Source organism: Theropithecus gelada, chromosome 11, assembly GCF_003255815.1.
Source record: "Theropithecus gelada isolate Dixy chromosome 11, Tgel_1.0, whole genome shotgun sequence".
NCBI classification, from domain to species: domain Eukaryota; kingdom Metazoa; phylum Chordata; class Mammalia; order Primates; family Cercopithecidae; genus Theropithecus; species Theropithecus gelada.
Genome location: NC_037679.1, coordinates 114815011 through 114828694, shown reverse-complemented (window position 1 = coordinate 114828694; position 13684 = coordinate 114815011). Strand labels below are relative to the sequence as shown.

Below are 13684 nucleotides of genomic sequence, written 5' to 3'. Positions count from 1 at the left end.
CCTGAGCGACAGAGCGAGACTCTGTCTGAAAAAAAAAAAAAAAGAAAAAAAAACTCTTGGCTTGACTTTTTCAGTTGCAGAGAAACTGGGCTATCTGGCAAGCTGTCCCCGTGGCAACTCCCTGCGCAGGAGTCCCTCGGCCCTGTGATGCGGGCAGGTGGAGCACCAAAAGGTACCACACTCAGACTTCCTATCACTCATTCATCACTCTCTATTCCTGTTGTAACACCTACATTTATTGTAGACGTTCAGAAATTCACCTTTCAAACATGTTTTAGGAACACGTCATGTATATAAGTAGGAAGTTGCTTACATATATTAAATTAGGGGCAGCATTATATTTTACAATAGTTTTAAATTCACTGAATTCATAAAAGAACAATAAGGCATGTTAACATCAATTTTATTACTTTACAACCGTAGTCACTTATAGCGCCACACAAAAAGCACATGTAAATGAATAGTAGGAGAGCTATTAATTCCAAATTCTAATCCCCAATATAATTTGCTGCTATACATTTCTATATAAATTACTGTATTTCAAAGAAAAGGAGATGCTTAAAATGAAATCTTCCTCTCCATGTTCTGCTCCATCCTAAGTTCATTATTAAAATACACAGATGAAGACAGCTATGGGAGAAAATACTATAGAAGTAATACTTGAAGGAGCCCAAAGTATGAGTTAATTTTTAGCAGTATTTTCGTACTCTAGACACATGACACAGTTCAGAAATTACTTTGAATATAACCATGTGTGACAATAGAGACAATTGTTCTTCTAGAAGTACAGCTAATATATATCAATAAGCACAAGGCAAAATAAAGTGAAATAAGTAAATGATATAAAAAATTCATATAAATTAAAAAGTTCAAAATTAGTTTTATCATCTGCATCTTCCATTATATGTTTCAGTATATTTGTTATCAGTTATATTATCTAATGCCTAGGGCCAAAAACAAAGTAGACATTTTTTGAAAGGAGAAAGAAATTACAAATTTAGAGCTCTTTTGATTACAATTTATTTGTTTGCAAAATGTCCACCAATTAGAACACATGACTTCCAGTTATCATGTTTCTAAAGTTGAGTTTCCTTGCCTGGCCAGTATTTGGGTTGTAGCAGATGATCACTTGTAGTGCAATTTTCCTTTTGGAATCTTGTAGACACCATTGTTCTTTCTCTCTTCGTTATAAAACTTCTGTGTTTTGAAACATAATTTTTCTTTAAAATGAAAAGTACTGCAATGCTTAGGAAAATTGACACTGTGCCCAGTATCACAGTTAGTCCCAGATATATATGTCTAGAAGAAGAGAGAATCTCTGTTAGAATTATTGCAACTACCCAACTTCAGAGAAAATTTAAAAGGTAGGTAATAATATCATTCTGATGCTTTTCTTTAAGAATGCAGATTTGGTGGTTTATATAAAAGACGATTTTATGAATACTGACAGACCGTTGAAGGCAGTTTATAAAATAAAGCAATGTCTTAGTAGCACCATCATTTTCAGTTACTACTAATTACATAATCAGTTTTATCCTTTCTGTAAATTATTTCCTTAGACCAGGTAACCATATCCCTGTTTGCCTAGAACAGCCCCGGTTTATGCTGGTGTTGGCCCAGTGTAATTTTCATAGTGCTCCTTTTCACATTCAAAAGTACCCAGTTTTGAATGATAAATTATGTGGCTACCCTATCCTCAGACCTTTCCCAACTTCATTTCTTTGGAAAACTTGCATGAAGCAATGCTAAGGGGAACTGGAGCTCTGAGTAAAGCAGAGTGATTTCAGAATAAACCAGTTATTTAAATCAGTTTATTTCATGAGAAACCTATAGTTCTATGCTTTGTCAGAAGATGCTAAGATATGGAAGGGCAGGTTGCATGTCTCATTCTGGTTACCTTGAAAACATACTCTCAATCTCTGATTGAGTTGCATTGTCTCTACATTACAGTTAATACAGCCTTAGCAAAAATGTGAGGAAATCCTAAACTATACTCACAGATTGGGTCCCTTTCAAAAACCAAAATAAATTTCACGCATAGCATCAAAACCTATTAACTCAAACAGATTTATTTGAAATGGTGTACCCAATTCACATCCAACTAAGATGGTTCAGTACCAGGTTTATTTCTCTAGAAAATGCTCAGCTTGTAAGTCTTTTAAACAATCTTCCTTGCTTTTAAGCCATTGAAGCATTGCTTTAAGCAATAAGGGACTAAATGTTTGATGAGCTGAACTGAATGACACCATAGTGAAAAAGCCATGCCACCCAACCCCCATATACACTCACCCACACAGAGAAAACCTTTTACTTTTGTGCATTTCAAGTACGAGAATAATTGAACATCAGTTTGGCAATAAAAGCCGGACAGATTTAGAGCCAAATCCAACTCTTGCCCAGGGGGATTATATCTGACGTAAGTGGTACAGTTTGGCTCAGTTTGAAAAAGAATAAAATCAAACCCAAAATGTGACCTAAATTTAAATGCCTCTGAATTTCAGGGAAATACTTGCCCATTTGTGTGCATAAACTTTCAAAATTCTACTCTATTCTGGACATTTTTGTCATATTTTAAAAATGATTACTCATTTAAAATGGGAGTCAAGGTAATGAATAGGGACAAAAATCAAAGATCTAATCAAATAATAATATAATTATTCTATGATTACAGATCACACTTTTTGATTAGACTATTCTTTACCTTACAAGCAGTGAAATGACATGAAAACTTGTTAGTGTCAGTGGCATTGTGTAAATCTGGGATGCTGTAGCAGTGAGATGCGGGAATGCTTTTGATTTGGTACCTGAAGACATTTGAATCATATAATCTGCATGATCCTCTACTTCCACATCTTTTAAATCCCCATTTGAGGCATGAAGTATCAATCAAAACTCCAAAATATACTGGAGCTGGGATTCCTGCTGTGAGGAAAACAACTGCTGTTAAAAAACATATGCACATCTTTTTGTCTATGAATGATTATCTGAAACCACTTACTTTAATTTAATTACTGTTTTGGAGATGAAAGGCCATCAATTACATGCTGAAATCTCCAAAACCTCTCTCTAATCCAGTCTTTTCTCATAAGCTCCAGAATCATGCAGTAACTGCCATTTATTTTTCTCCAGAAGCATGTCACTCAGGTACTTCAAACTCAACATGAGCTCAACTTCTTCCCCTACAGACCTGTCCCTTTATCAGTGGAAGCCCAGTCATTAAAGCAGACTTGGGAGTCATCATTGAGCCTTCTTTCTCTCCTCTGTCTGGCTATCACTATATTTAATTTATCCCTCAAACATACCAATTCTACCTACTAGGTATATCTTAAACAGTTTCTCTTCTTTCCATTCCCACTGCCACTCCTTCTACCCTAACATAAAGCAACAGCCAATTCATGATTTCTTGGCTTCCTTCATTAACCTTCTCGAATCTAACCATCATACAGAGATTGCATCACTGAATTAAGTAGGTGACTTCCCAAGACATCGCTTCCAAAAGAAGAGTAGTTAACTGAACACTGGGTTATTCTACTTTTGTGGCCTCGCTTTGGGCAAGATTGTTGTCTTATATTTCAGAATGCAATTTTCTTGGATTTCTTTCAGTGACTAAAATGTTCTCTCTTCTTGTCTCAATGCCTTGTGTAGTTTCCTTTATCCCAAGCAATACTTTTCTCTTCTTTACCTTCTTAATACACACTCACTTTTAAAATCTCAGTTTGAACGTTTTCCTTCATGGTAGGTTATTTTGATGAACTAAACTTGTTTTACATCTCATAAAACTTTTAATACTCCTGTAATAGCTTGTCGAATTGCCTTCTCTGCTAGACTATAAGCTCACCGTGGTAGGAAACCTGTCCTTCTTTTTCAAGCTATAAACCCTCAGAAAATGTTCAGAATTTAATCCCTCCTTAAGAGAAAAGGTATCTCTAGTGTACAAATATTAATGAAAGTATCTTAAGTAGTTGTTCATAGCTCAGGGTATATTTTATGTGTTCTAAATTGGTGGTTCATTAACATCTGTTATTTAGTTCTCTTAAGAACTATATTGTCTGGCAGTTCATGGTCATAGTTGGCTGGAGTTGAGCAGGAGCTGCCTCCATGCCTCACTCCTCACCCGCTGCCTACACTTGGAGTCCACCGCGAGTCCATACAGCTTTCTCTCTGCCTACATCACTCATTTCCATCAACAGCCTGCTTGTTTCTGGCATTTGAGTTTTAACCTTTTTATATGTTTTCTTCGGTTATAAAATTGCTTTGTAGGTTTATATTGAATAAAATAATCTCACTAAATTTTTTAAATCATCTAATAATATTTATGACACTTCTAAATTCCAGAGATTATCCATTTGTTATTTGAAAACAAATGAAAATATTTAAAAATATTTTCTGGCCAGGCGCAGTAGCTCATGCCTATAATCCCAGCACTTTGGGAGGCCACTTTGGGAGGGTGGATCACGAGGTCAGGATAGAGACCATCCTGGCTAACATGGTGAAACCCCATCTCTACTAAAAATACAAAAAAAAATTAGCCGGGTGTGGTGGCGGGTGGGTGTACTCCCAGCTACTCAGGAGGCTGAGGCAGGAGAATGGTGTGAACCTGGGAGGCAGAGCTTGCAGTGAGCAGAGAGCGCACCACTGTGCTCCAGCCTGGGCAACTGAGCAAGACCCCATCTCAAAAAAAAAAAAAAGAATATATATATACACAAACACACACACACATATTTATGTAAAGGTTTACCTAAACTTTGCAAATACTCATGTAAAAATTGATTCAATCCAGACTCATGGGTGGCTGCCAAAGTTTTGAGTGAAAGATTTTTGGGAAACAGAATGGTGACATAATCTCGAAGTGTCAAATTATAGATAACTTATTAACTGCAGAAGGATTGTTACAATGGAGAAAACTGGTGGACACCACCTTCACCAAGGGACCAAAATTAAAATCCCAGTGATGGCATAAACTGAACTGATGTGCTTCCTGATGTGATTTACTAAGCATCATGCAAATCATCTGTGTAGTATTGCCACCAACAATATTTTACCTGGACATGCTCAAAAGCAAACACATCCAATAGGTGGGATATTTTACAAAACAACTGGCTTTGCCTCTTGAAAAAAAAATGTAAATGTTGCAAAAGAACAAAAAAATAAGAATGAGGAATTTTTGGAGATAAAAAAGGTAACTAAACACAATATGTGGTCTTTGATTTTGGATCAAAAGAGATAATAAAACACTATAGAAGACACTATTGTTATAATGAAAGAAATTTGAATGAGGAATTATATTAGACAGAGTAGCATATCAATGTTGAATTTCTGAAGTGTGATAATGGTATTGTGGTTATACAGGACGACAGACGTGCTCTTGTAGAAGAATACAAGTCGAGGACTTTAGGACTGAAGTGTCAGCATGTTCACTACTTATTTTCAAATGATTCAGCAAAATATTTGTATGCTCAGAGAAACAGAGGAGAGAGATTTCTGGTTTTTGGACACAGTTGATAAATCCCAGTAAGAGTTTTACAATTATTCATTGTCATTTAAATTTTTGTTTTGTAGATTTGAAATTTTCACAACAAATGGGAGAGAAAGAAAGAGGGAAGTGAAACCTATGGATTAAAAAAGATTCTAGCAATATATCACCTAAATGCAATTGTGGACCTTGTTTGGTTCTTGATTGAAACGTGCATGTATAAAGAAACATCAGATACTTTAAAGAATTTGAGCAGTAATTGGGTATTTGCTAATATTAAGAAGTTATTTTTTAAGATGCAAGAATCACCAGATTAAAACAAGTCATTATGGTTTTGATTAGAAGAGCACACCAAACATGTTATAGAAGAAATGCAGTAGTCTGAGACTTACTTCAAAATAAGCTAGTTGGGGTAAGTACTTAGGCACACAGATGTCCTAAGATGAGCTGTGTGTTGATAACTGTTGAAATTGGGTAATGGATAAATGGGAGTTCATTGCTATCTTTGCTGTATACAAACAAAGTTCTTGCTATCTTTGTATATGTTTCCATTTTAAATAACAAATGATTGTAGGAATATCTAATTTAATCTATTTTGCATGAAACCCCATGAACAAGAAGAGCAGAAAATTTATCTAGCATTCAGTTTGGATTATTTGGTGCCTCAAAAACCAACCAAATAGATGATTTACCACTTAAAAACTTCTGGTGATAACCAATTTTACATTACCTTTAATGATGTGAAGACAAGCCAAAAGATTCAAATGTTCGCCGTTTTCTATACATGGTTTAAGATTATTGTAATAGAACATTTTCAAAGATTCACAAAAGCAGAGAGAATGATATAATTAATCCTCATGTACCATCATAGCTTTGACAATTATTAATGTTTTGCCATTGCTGTTTCCTCTCTCTCTCCACTCTGAAGTCTTTTTTTTTTTTTTTTTTTTTGAGACAGAGTCTGCCTCTGTCACCCAAGCTGGAGTACAGTGGCACAATCTCAGCTCACTGCAACCTCTGCCTCTTGGGTTCAAGCAATTCTTGTGACTCAGACTCCCTGAGTATCTCGGACCACAAGCGTGCGCCACCATGCCAGGCTAATTTTTGTATTTTTAGTAGAGATTAGGGTTTAGCTATGTTGAAACCAGGCTGGTCTCGAACTCCTGGCTTCAAGAGATCCACCCGCTTCAGCCTCCCAAAGTGCTGGGATTGTAGGCATGAACAACTGTGTCCAGCCTGAACTCTTGTTTTAATATTTTAAAGGCTATCTGAGACACCATGTCATTTCAATTATGTATATTTCAGCATGCATCTCTACTGATGACATTTTTTAAAAATGTGACTGCTATGTCATTCTCACACCTAACACGTTTTGTAATACTTTCATAGTTTTATATAAAATGTAGTACATATTCAAGTTTTTGGATTGTCTCCAAGGATTTTTTTAATTCATTTGTTTTTATAAGGATCCAAACCAAATAAATACATTACATTTAGTTGATGACTCTTTATAGCAATATACACTCTTCACTTTTTTTTTCTTACTAATGGTTTTTGAAGAAAAGACACCACCAAGTCCTATAGGATATGCCACAGTCTGGATTTCATTGCTTCTTTATAACATTATTTAATTTATTCCCCTATCACCCATCTTTCCTAGAATCTGGTAGTTAAGTCTTGTTAGATTCAGGTTCAATTTACTTCAGGCAAACGTACTGTGTATTTTTTTATTCTGTCCCAGTTAGAAGGCACATGCAACTTAGTTGCCACTCTTAGTAATGCTAAGATGGGCATGAAGTTCAGACTAGGCCAGTCTGATCCCTCCATTATGAAGTTGTTCATCAACTTTCATCTAAAGCTTTTAACTATTTTTAAGGCCACAAGACAGGATTTTTTTTTTTTTAATCTATACTTCTTCAGAAAGTATTTTTGGGTTTTTCTCTAAAAAGGTATTTTCCTTAATTGACTAATTTGGATACTTTGACATACAGTTAATAGAAGAAAGGCAGGATAAATCATTTTTTTCTCCTTTATTTATCAATTTTCAGAATAATGACTTGATGTCCTGATATTCTCCAAATTTTAAAAATATCATTATAAACTCATGTGTTTTAATATATTCTATGTATTTCAATAAACTGCAGCCATTATTGTTACTACTGCTACAACTATTTTGAGTTTCAATTTATCTCACCTTGAGGCCAATCTCCTCAAATTGGTTCTGTTCCCTTGTGATATATCCTTCTTAGGCTGTGATAGCGCATTCATTTTCTAGTATAAAAAGATGTCCCATAACCATCTTATGCATTTTCTACCCTAGGCCTTGAACCAGTCATTTCTCCAAGGTGCCATATCTTTTACTGTGAGATTATATTTAGATATCACAGATTTAAGTGTTGTGGTGTTCATTTCTTCTGGGTTTCAAAGTTTCCAAAGTTTTCAGGAGATGGAGCTATAAAATACACATTATTTTAAAATAAAAATATGTGAGTTCAAATTTAAGAATGAGATTTATTTAATTTTTTTTTTTTTTTTTAGATGGAGTCTTGCTCTGTCACCCAGGCTGGAGTGCAGTGGCATGATCTTGGCTCACTGCAACTTCTGCCTCCTGGGTTCAAGCGATTCTCCTGCCTCAGCCTCCCTAGTAGCTGGGATTGCAGGCACGCGCCACCACGCCCAGCTAATTTTTGTATTTTTAGTAGAGATGGGGTTTCACCATGTTGGCCAGGCTGATCCGAACTCTCGACCTCAGTTGATCTGCCTGCCTCAGCCTCCCAAAGTGCTGGGATTACAGGCGTTAGCCACCACACCCGGCCTTTAAATTTTTTAATTTTATTCTTGTATCACTTTTCTGTTTTACTAAAAATATTGATTCCAAGTAATCTTAACATATTTCAATTGCTTTATCTTAAAAATATAATAGTTTCAACATAAAAATATTGATATTAGTACTAATAATAACTACAAATCCAGTTAATCTATGAGGATTTGGTAAAAACTTTTATCTTTTAAGGCATTTAAAGTTTTTCATGTATGCTTATTTAACCAACATATGCTTACGTTAAATAGTTTCAGTTTAATATTTGGTTATTTTAAATTTTATTTTCCGTTATATTAAAACTTTGTATAATTTTGATTAAACAATTACATAAAAAGTTACATTTACAAAGTCTTACTTCCATCCTGAACTTTATCCCTCTTCCCTTTCTTCTCCTACAGGTATAACCATTTTTTAAAATTTGTTTTTAGTTTATGCTTTCATTTTTTTTAATAAAAAAGAGCAAAATGCCTTTGCACATGCATATAATGTTTACACGGTTCCACACATAACACCAAAAACATCATACAATAAAAATTGTTCTCCATTTTGCTTCTTTTTACTTAATACGATATAGTAGAGATCGGTTGGTAACATTAGATAGATTTTCCCCATTCATCCTTACAGCTCTGTTATGTGTGTGTACTACAGTTTATTCAACCAATCTCCTACCGATGGACATTTAGGTCACTTCCAGTTTTTTGTTATTATAAAAAGTCACAATTATTGCACCTATTCATAATGATTAAATTTATTTTATAATTTTTGCTAGCAAATTTTTGGTATAATTCTTAGAAGTAAAGATATTAGGTTAAAAGGTAAATATATATATATATATATATGTAATTTTACCTGTTATTGCCCAATAAAGAACATCATTTTCCCAACAGCAATGTGTAGGCATAATCTATTTTTCCATACATTGCAAACAAAATTTGGCAATTTGTCAACCTGATAAGAAAGGTGGTTCTAACTTGGCTCTTTTTATGAGTGGATTTGAGCATCTTTCTATATATTAAATGGCAATTACATTTATTTTTCCATGAAAAATTCACATCTTTGGCTCGTTTTCCTACTTTGTTGCTTGTTTTCTTCTCAAAACTTAGGAGTTTTCTTTATAATAGGAATATTAGGCAATTGTCTGTTACATAAATTGCAAGTTCGTCATTTGCCATTTGACTTTGCTTATGATACTTTTGCCAATTTCAAATATTATTTTTGTCAAATCAATTTTGTAAACCATTTGTTTATGTTGGAACAATTTTTGCTCTGTAGGCTCCATCTGTATTCCCAAAGACAGGTAGATATGGGGACCAATTCTTGCCAGGCATATACTACAGGCTCAATATATGACACTTTTCTAGCTAATACCTATTTTCATATTGTAGAATTAGGGCTAGTCATGATGCCACATAACCCTATTTTTGTTTCTTTTTCAATGTTGTCAGGATTCTATTATCTTGCTATGCAACCATTTTACAGCAATATCTATGTAAACCAAATTTAATTTCAGATTTGTAAAGCTTTGAGTTTGTTCTTGTTTCTGGGTTGTTCCTTTCTGACAAATGGCAGTGAAATATTCAAAATTATTTTATTTTATTCTTTAATATATAAACTCTTTAAGGATAAAACTTTAAGGATAAAAACCTTATTTGTCTCATTCACTGTTTAAGGATAAAACTCTTTAACAATAAAACTGTTTAAGGATAAAACTCTTTGAGGATACAAACTTTGTCTCATTCACTGTTTCCTATGGGTTTTAACCAATATATATTTAAAAATTTGGTAGTCACAAAAAACATTTCAATTGCAATTTAAAGTATGACCTACTCAAATTTATTTGCTTGGTTTAAATAATACCTTATCTTTCTCCCTAATGACATAAGGGATAAGCATTGAGAGTAACTCAAAATAATTATTTCCATTTTAAGAATTGAAAAAATTATATTAAGGCTTCAGCCTTTCTTACTCATTAATTTCTGAGAGCTGTCTTGTAAAAGCCATGGGTTTTCTGAGAACACACAAGTGCTAGAAAAGGTAAGATTGTTAAACAAAAATTGTGATTAATTATTATTAATCTCACAAAATCTCTGTTATATCTGGAGCACAAAATAGGCAATACATTTCTGTAACAAAAGAAGAAAGGAGTCAAGAAAAGGAGGAAGGGAATAAATAAATGAAGAAAGAAATAAAAAGGACTATGAACTTTGCTACCTACAACATATATTTATGCATGGCAATTCTGTAAAAATATTTAGAAAAGTCTTCAAAATACACTTACGGTGGCTACCATAAATTAAAGCATAGGTTAACTTACCAAGAACTCTTATTGATAATGTGTAGATACCCAAGGCAAAAGACTTAAGCTGTGGCTTAATACACCTAAAATCAACAAAAGCACCATTACAAGAAATATATAATCCATTAAAGCAAATAGAAATTTGAATGATAATCTGCCTAACATGCATGAAATCATGTTAGAATTCAAGTGCCATTTATGTTGAACCCATTGTTGTGCTAACATAGGGAGGGCAAAATATGTAAAAGCCATATTCCATTTCACGCAATGATATAAGAAGTTTATAATTAATATTTCTAGAAACTAAATCACCCATACATGCCATATTCATATGGTGCTGATAAAGTCAAAATTTAAGTTTAATCACCAAAATAGCAAAGATTCAGAATAAAACTCAAATTTCTAAGAAATTGTTAGAATTTGAAGCAACAATAAATAATTAATAGCCTACAATTTTTATGGTTTTTTGTCTAAAAGCACAGGGCCAAATTGATCAGAGTTGATATAATCACTGTGGCATGCTAAAAAGTTGTTGCTAAATAGAGGGAATTTTAAAAAATCAGAAAAGTGCAAAACACCTAAATAATAAGTGTCATTAATCTGACTGTAAAGCTTAAACTGATTGGCCTATGAAATTTAATAGTAATAGTCATGGTGATATATAAAATAACTGCTGAGTGTTAACCATGGTATTAACTACTTCTTACATATTATATCTTTTAATTTCTGTTTAAAAGAGGCAAAAAAAAAAAAAGACACGCCTTTTCTTCTGACATCAAAATTCACAATAGTTAATATGACGGACTAGTGGTTAGAAAGATGCTTTCTGTGGTAAGTAACCTGATTCTACACTTGGCACAATATAAGAAGATGTTGAAGAAGTAGCCACAATGTTCTGGAAAGTCTAGGACAATGTTTTGCCATTTTGTCAAACTCAGGCTGCCATTTGTAAATGTAACTATCTCATGTTCTCCATGCTGTATTTCCCATGATTTGATGAAAGCTGTTTTGAGAATAGCAGATTTGTGGTTAATAAGTTCTATTTTCTGTTTGTCATTTCTAAACAATTTCCATGATAAAAACTGTGGGAAATAAAAAAATGTACACAATACTTTGCTTAGTCTTACTTTAGGAAAAAAATTAGTATTCATCCTTAAATATATGAATTAATTTGAAAATCACCCAGTCCATCTCATAAATATATAGAAACATTTGCAAAGCTAAAGCTAGCTCAATTAGGTTGAAAATATTATAACTGAGGCTCCTGTTTTCAAAACTATTTACAATTTGGATTCATATAATTTTTACAGATGTATGATAGCATAATCAGTAAAAAAAAAATTCGAGCACAAATTCTGCTTTAATATAAGAAAAACATTATAGGGAATTTGAATGGAAATATAAATACAGGAACAAGGAAATATGTAGTGCTTGTCACTATTAAAGTAGTTATACAATTCTCACTCAGGTGATGTTGGTTAACAAATCACTATGTTTTAGATCCCATTAATTACATTAGAAAGTGACTTACATTTAAAACCGTTATTTTTAAAATAGAAATATTTATAATATACCAGAAATCAATTTACTTACTATTTAAACTTATGATAAAGATTTTATGTGTCAAATTATAAATATGCAAGAAGCTACATACTGTTACAAATTTTTTTAGGGTTTTATAAGCAAAAATGGTTGAAGTCATTGATATGGTCTGGCTTTGTGTTCCCACCCAAATCTCATCTTGAATTGCAATCCAAATTTTAATCCCCGCATGTTGGGAGAGGGACCTCTTTGGAGGTGATTGGCTCATGGGTGTGGCTCCTCCATGATGTTCTTGTGATAGTGAGTTCTCACAAGATCTGATGGTGTTGTAAGAGGTTCTTCCCTCTTCACTCTGTACTTCTCTCTCCTGTGCCTTGTGAGGAAGGACTTGTTTCCCCTCCCCTGACTATTGTAAGTTTCCTAAGGCCTCTCCAGCCATGCGGAACTGTGAGACAATTAAACCTCTTTCCTTTATAAATTACCCCATCTCAGGTATTTCTTTATATCAGTGTGAAAATGTAATAATACAGTCATTAACATCATGGATTAGGAGCCTCAATTTACCCAAAAGCCATGAAATCCCCCACAGATAATTCTAGTCATGGCAAAAATATACAGATAAAGCAATATATAGATATATATAATAAATTCTAATATTATTGTATTAGATGAGCCTTAAAATATTTTATAAATTGTATTTCCCATGATTCGGTGAAAGTATATTTAATCTAAAACGCATGTTACCTATGCTAATTAATATTATCACCAGCGTTAGAAGTTGGATACTACATTTATTAAGCAATTCTAGTGATGTAGGCACTAACATTGCCTCCTAGACCAATAGTTTGCAAACATTTTTAACCAAGAAAACTTCTATTCAGCCACATTTTTGTATAAATACCCAAAGTGCAATAACATATAAAAGTGAAACAAGGATATGGGACAAGTTTCTTGAAAAAAACTAAGAGGAATCATAACGATTCCACAGAAAAAAATTTAAATCATTGCTCGAGATGATTGTGTCTTATATTAAAGTTAGAATAGGGAGAATCAGTGCTCACCTCAGAAGTAATATGTATCCAGGTATGCCACCTAGGGATAAAGTATAGGATGTGATGACTGAAATTACAAGGAAATACAGAAACATTTGGGGACATCCATTGTCTTTCTGACATCTTCCCACTATGCCTGAGGAATTTCCGGATTTAGAAGCTGCAATTCCCACACATGTGCAGTTGTAAAATATCTGTAACACAATAGGGAAAAGTCCAATTATTTCAGTAACATTTAAATAAAATTAAAGATAGTCACTTTAAAAATTTTTACAGCACCATAGCCATGCGTTACATAAACAATGAGGAAATATTCTTTTATTTTTCTGTTTTAGAGTATATTGAGCAAAGCAAAATCTATACAGATACAACATTTCATTATCTAAATAGCAGATGGTTGATCTACAAACTACTAATCCTATACAACAATCTCAAAGCAAATCCTGCCTAATCTAACCATACCTTACCTCCTTCACTACTACTTCCAATTCTAAGTAACC

At 33.4% G+C, this 13684-nt stretch overlaps 1 protein-coding gene across 4 annotated transcripts in view; it reads right to left on the bottom strand.

Moving 5' to 3' along the window:
- Positions 1-214: 214 nt before the first annotated feature.
- The window catches only part of SLCO1C1 (solute carrier organic anion transporter family member 1C1), a 56578-nt gene continuing 43108 nt past the window's right edge, over positions 215-13684 (bottom strand). For 3 of the 4 annotated variants that reach the window (XM_025402337.1, XM_025402340.1, XM_025402338.1), the window contains 4 exons: positions 13194-13378; positions 10609-10673; positions 2702-2922; positions 215-1299 (listed from right to left, as the gene is read on the bottom strand). In XM_025402337.1, the coding sequence (XP_025258122.1) occupies positions 1126-1299; positions 2702-2922; positions 10609-10673; positions 13194-13378 (645 nt within the window). In that variant the 3' untranslated portion in view covers positions 215-1125. The remainder of the gene's footprint in view (positions 1300-2701; positions 2923-10608; positions 10674-13193; positions 13379-13684) is intronic. The other variant, XM_025402339.1, reaches the window with a different exon arrangement.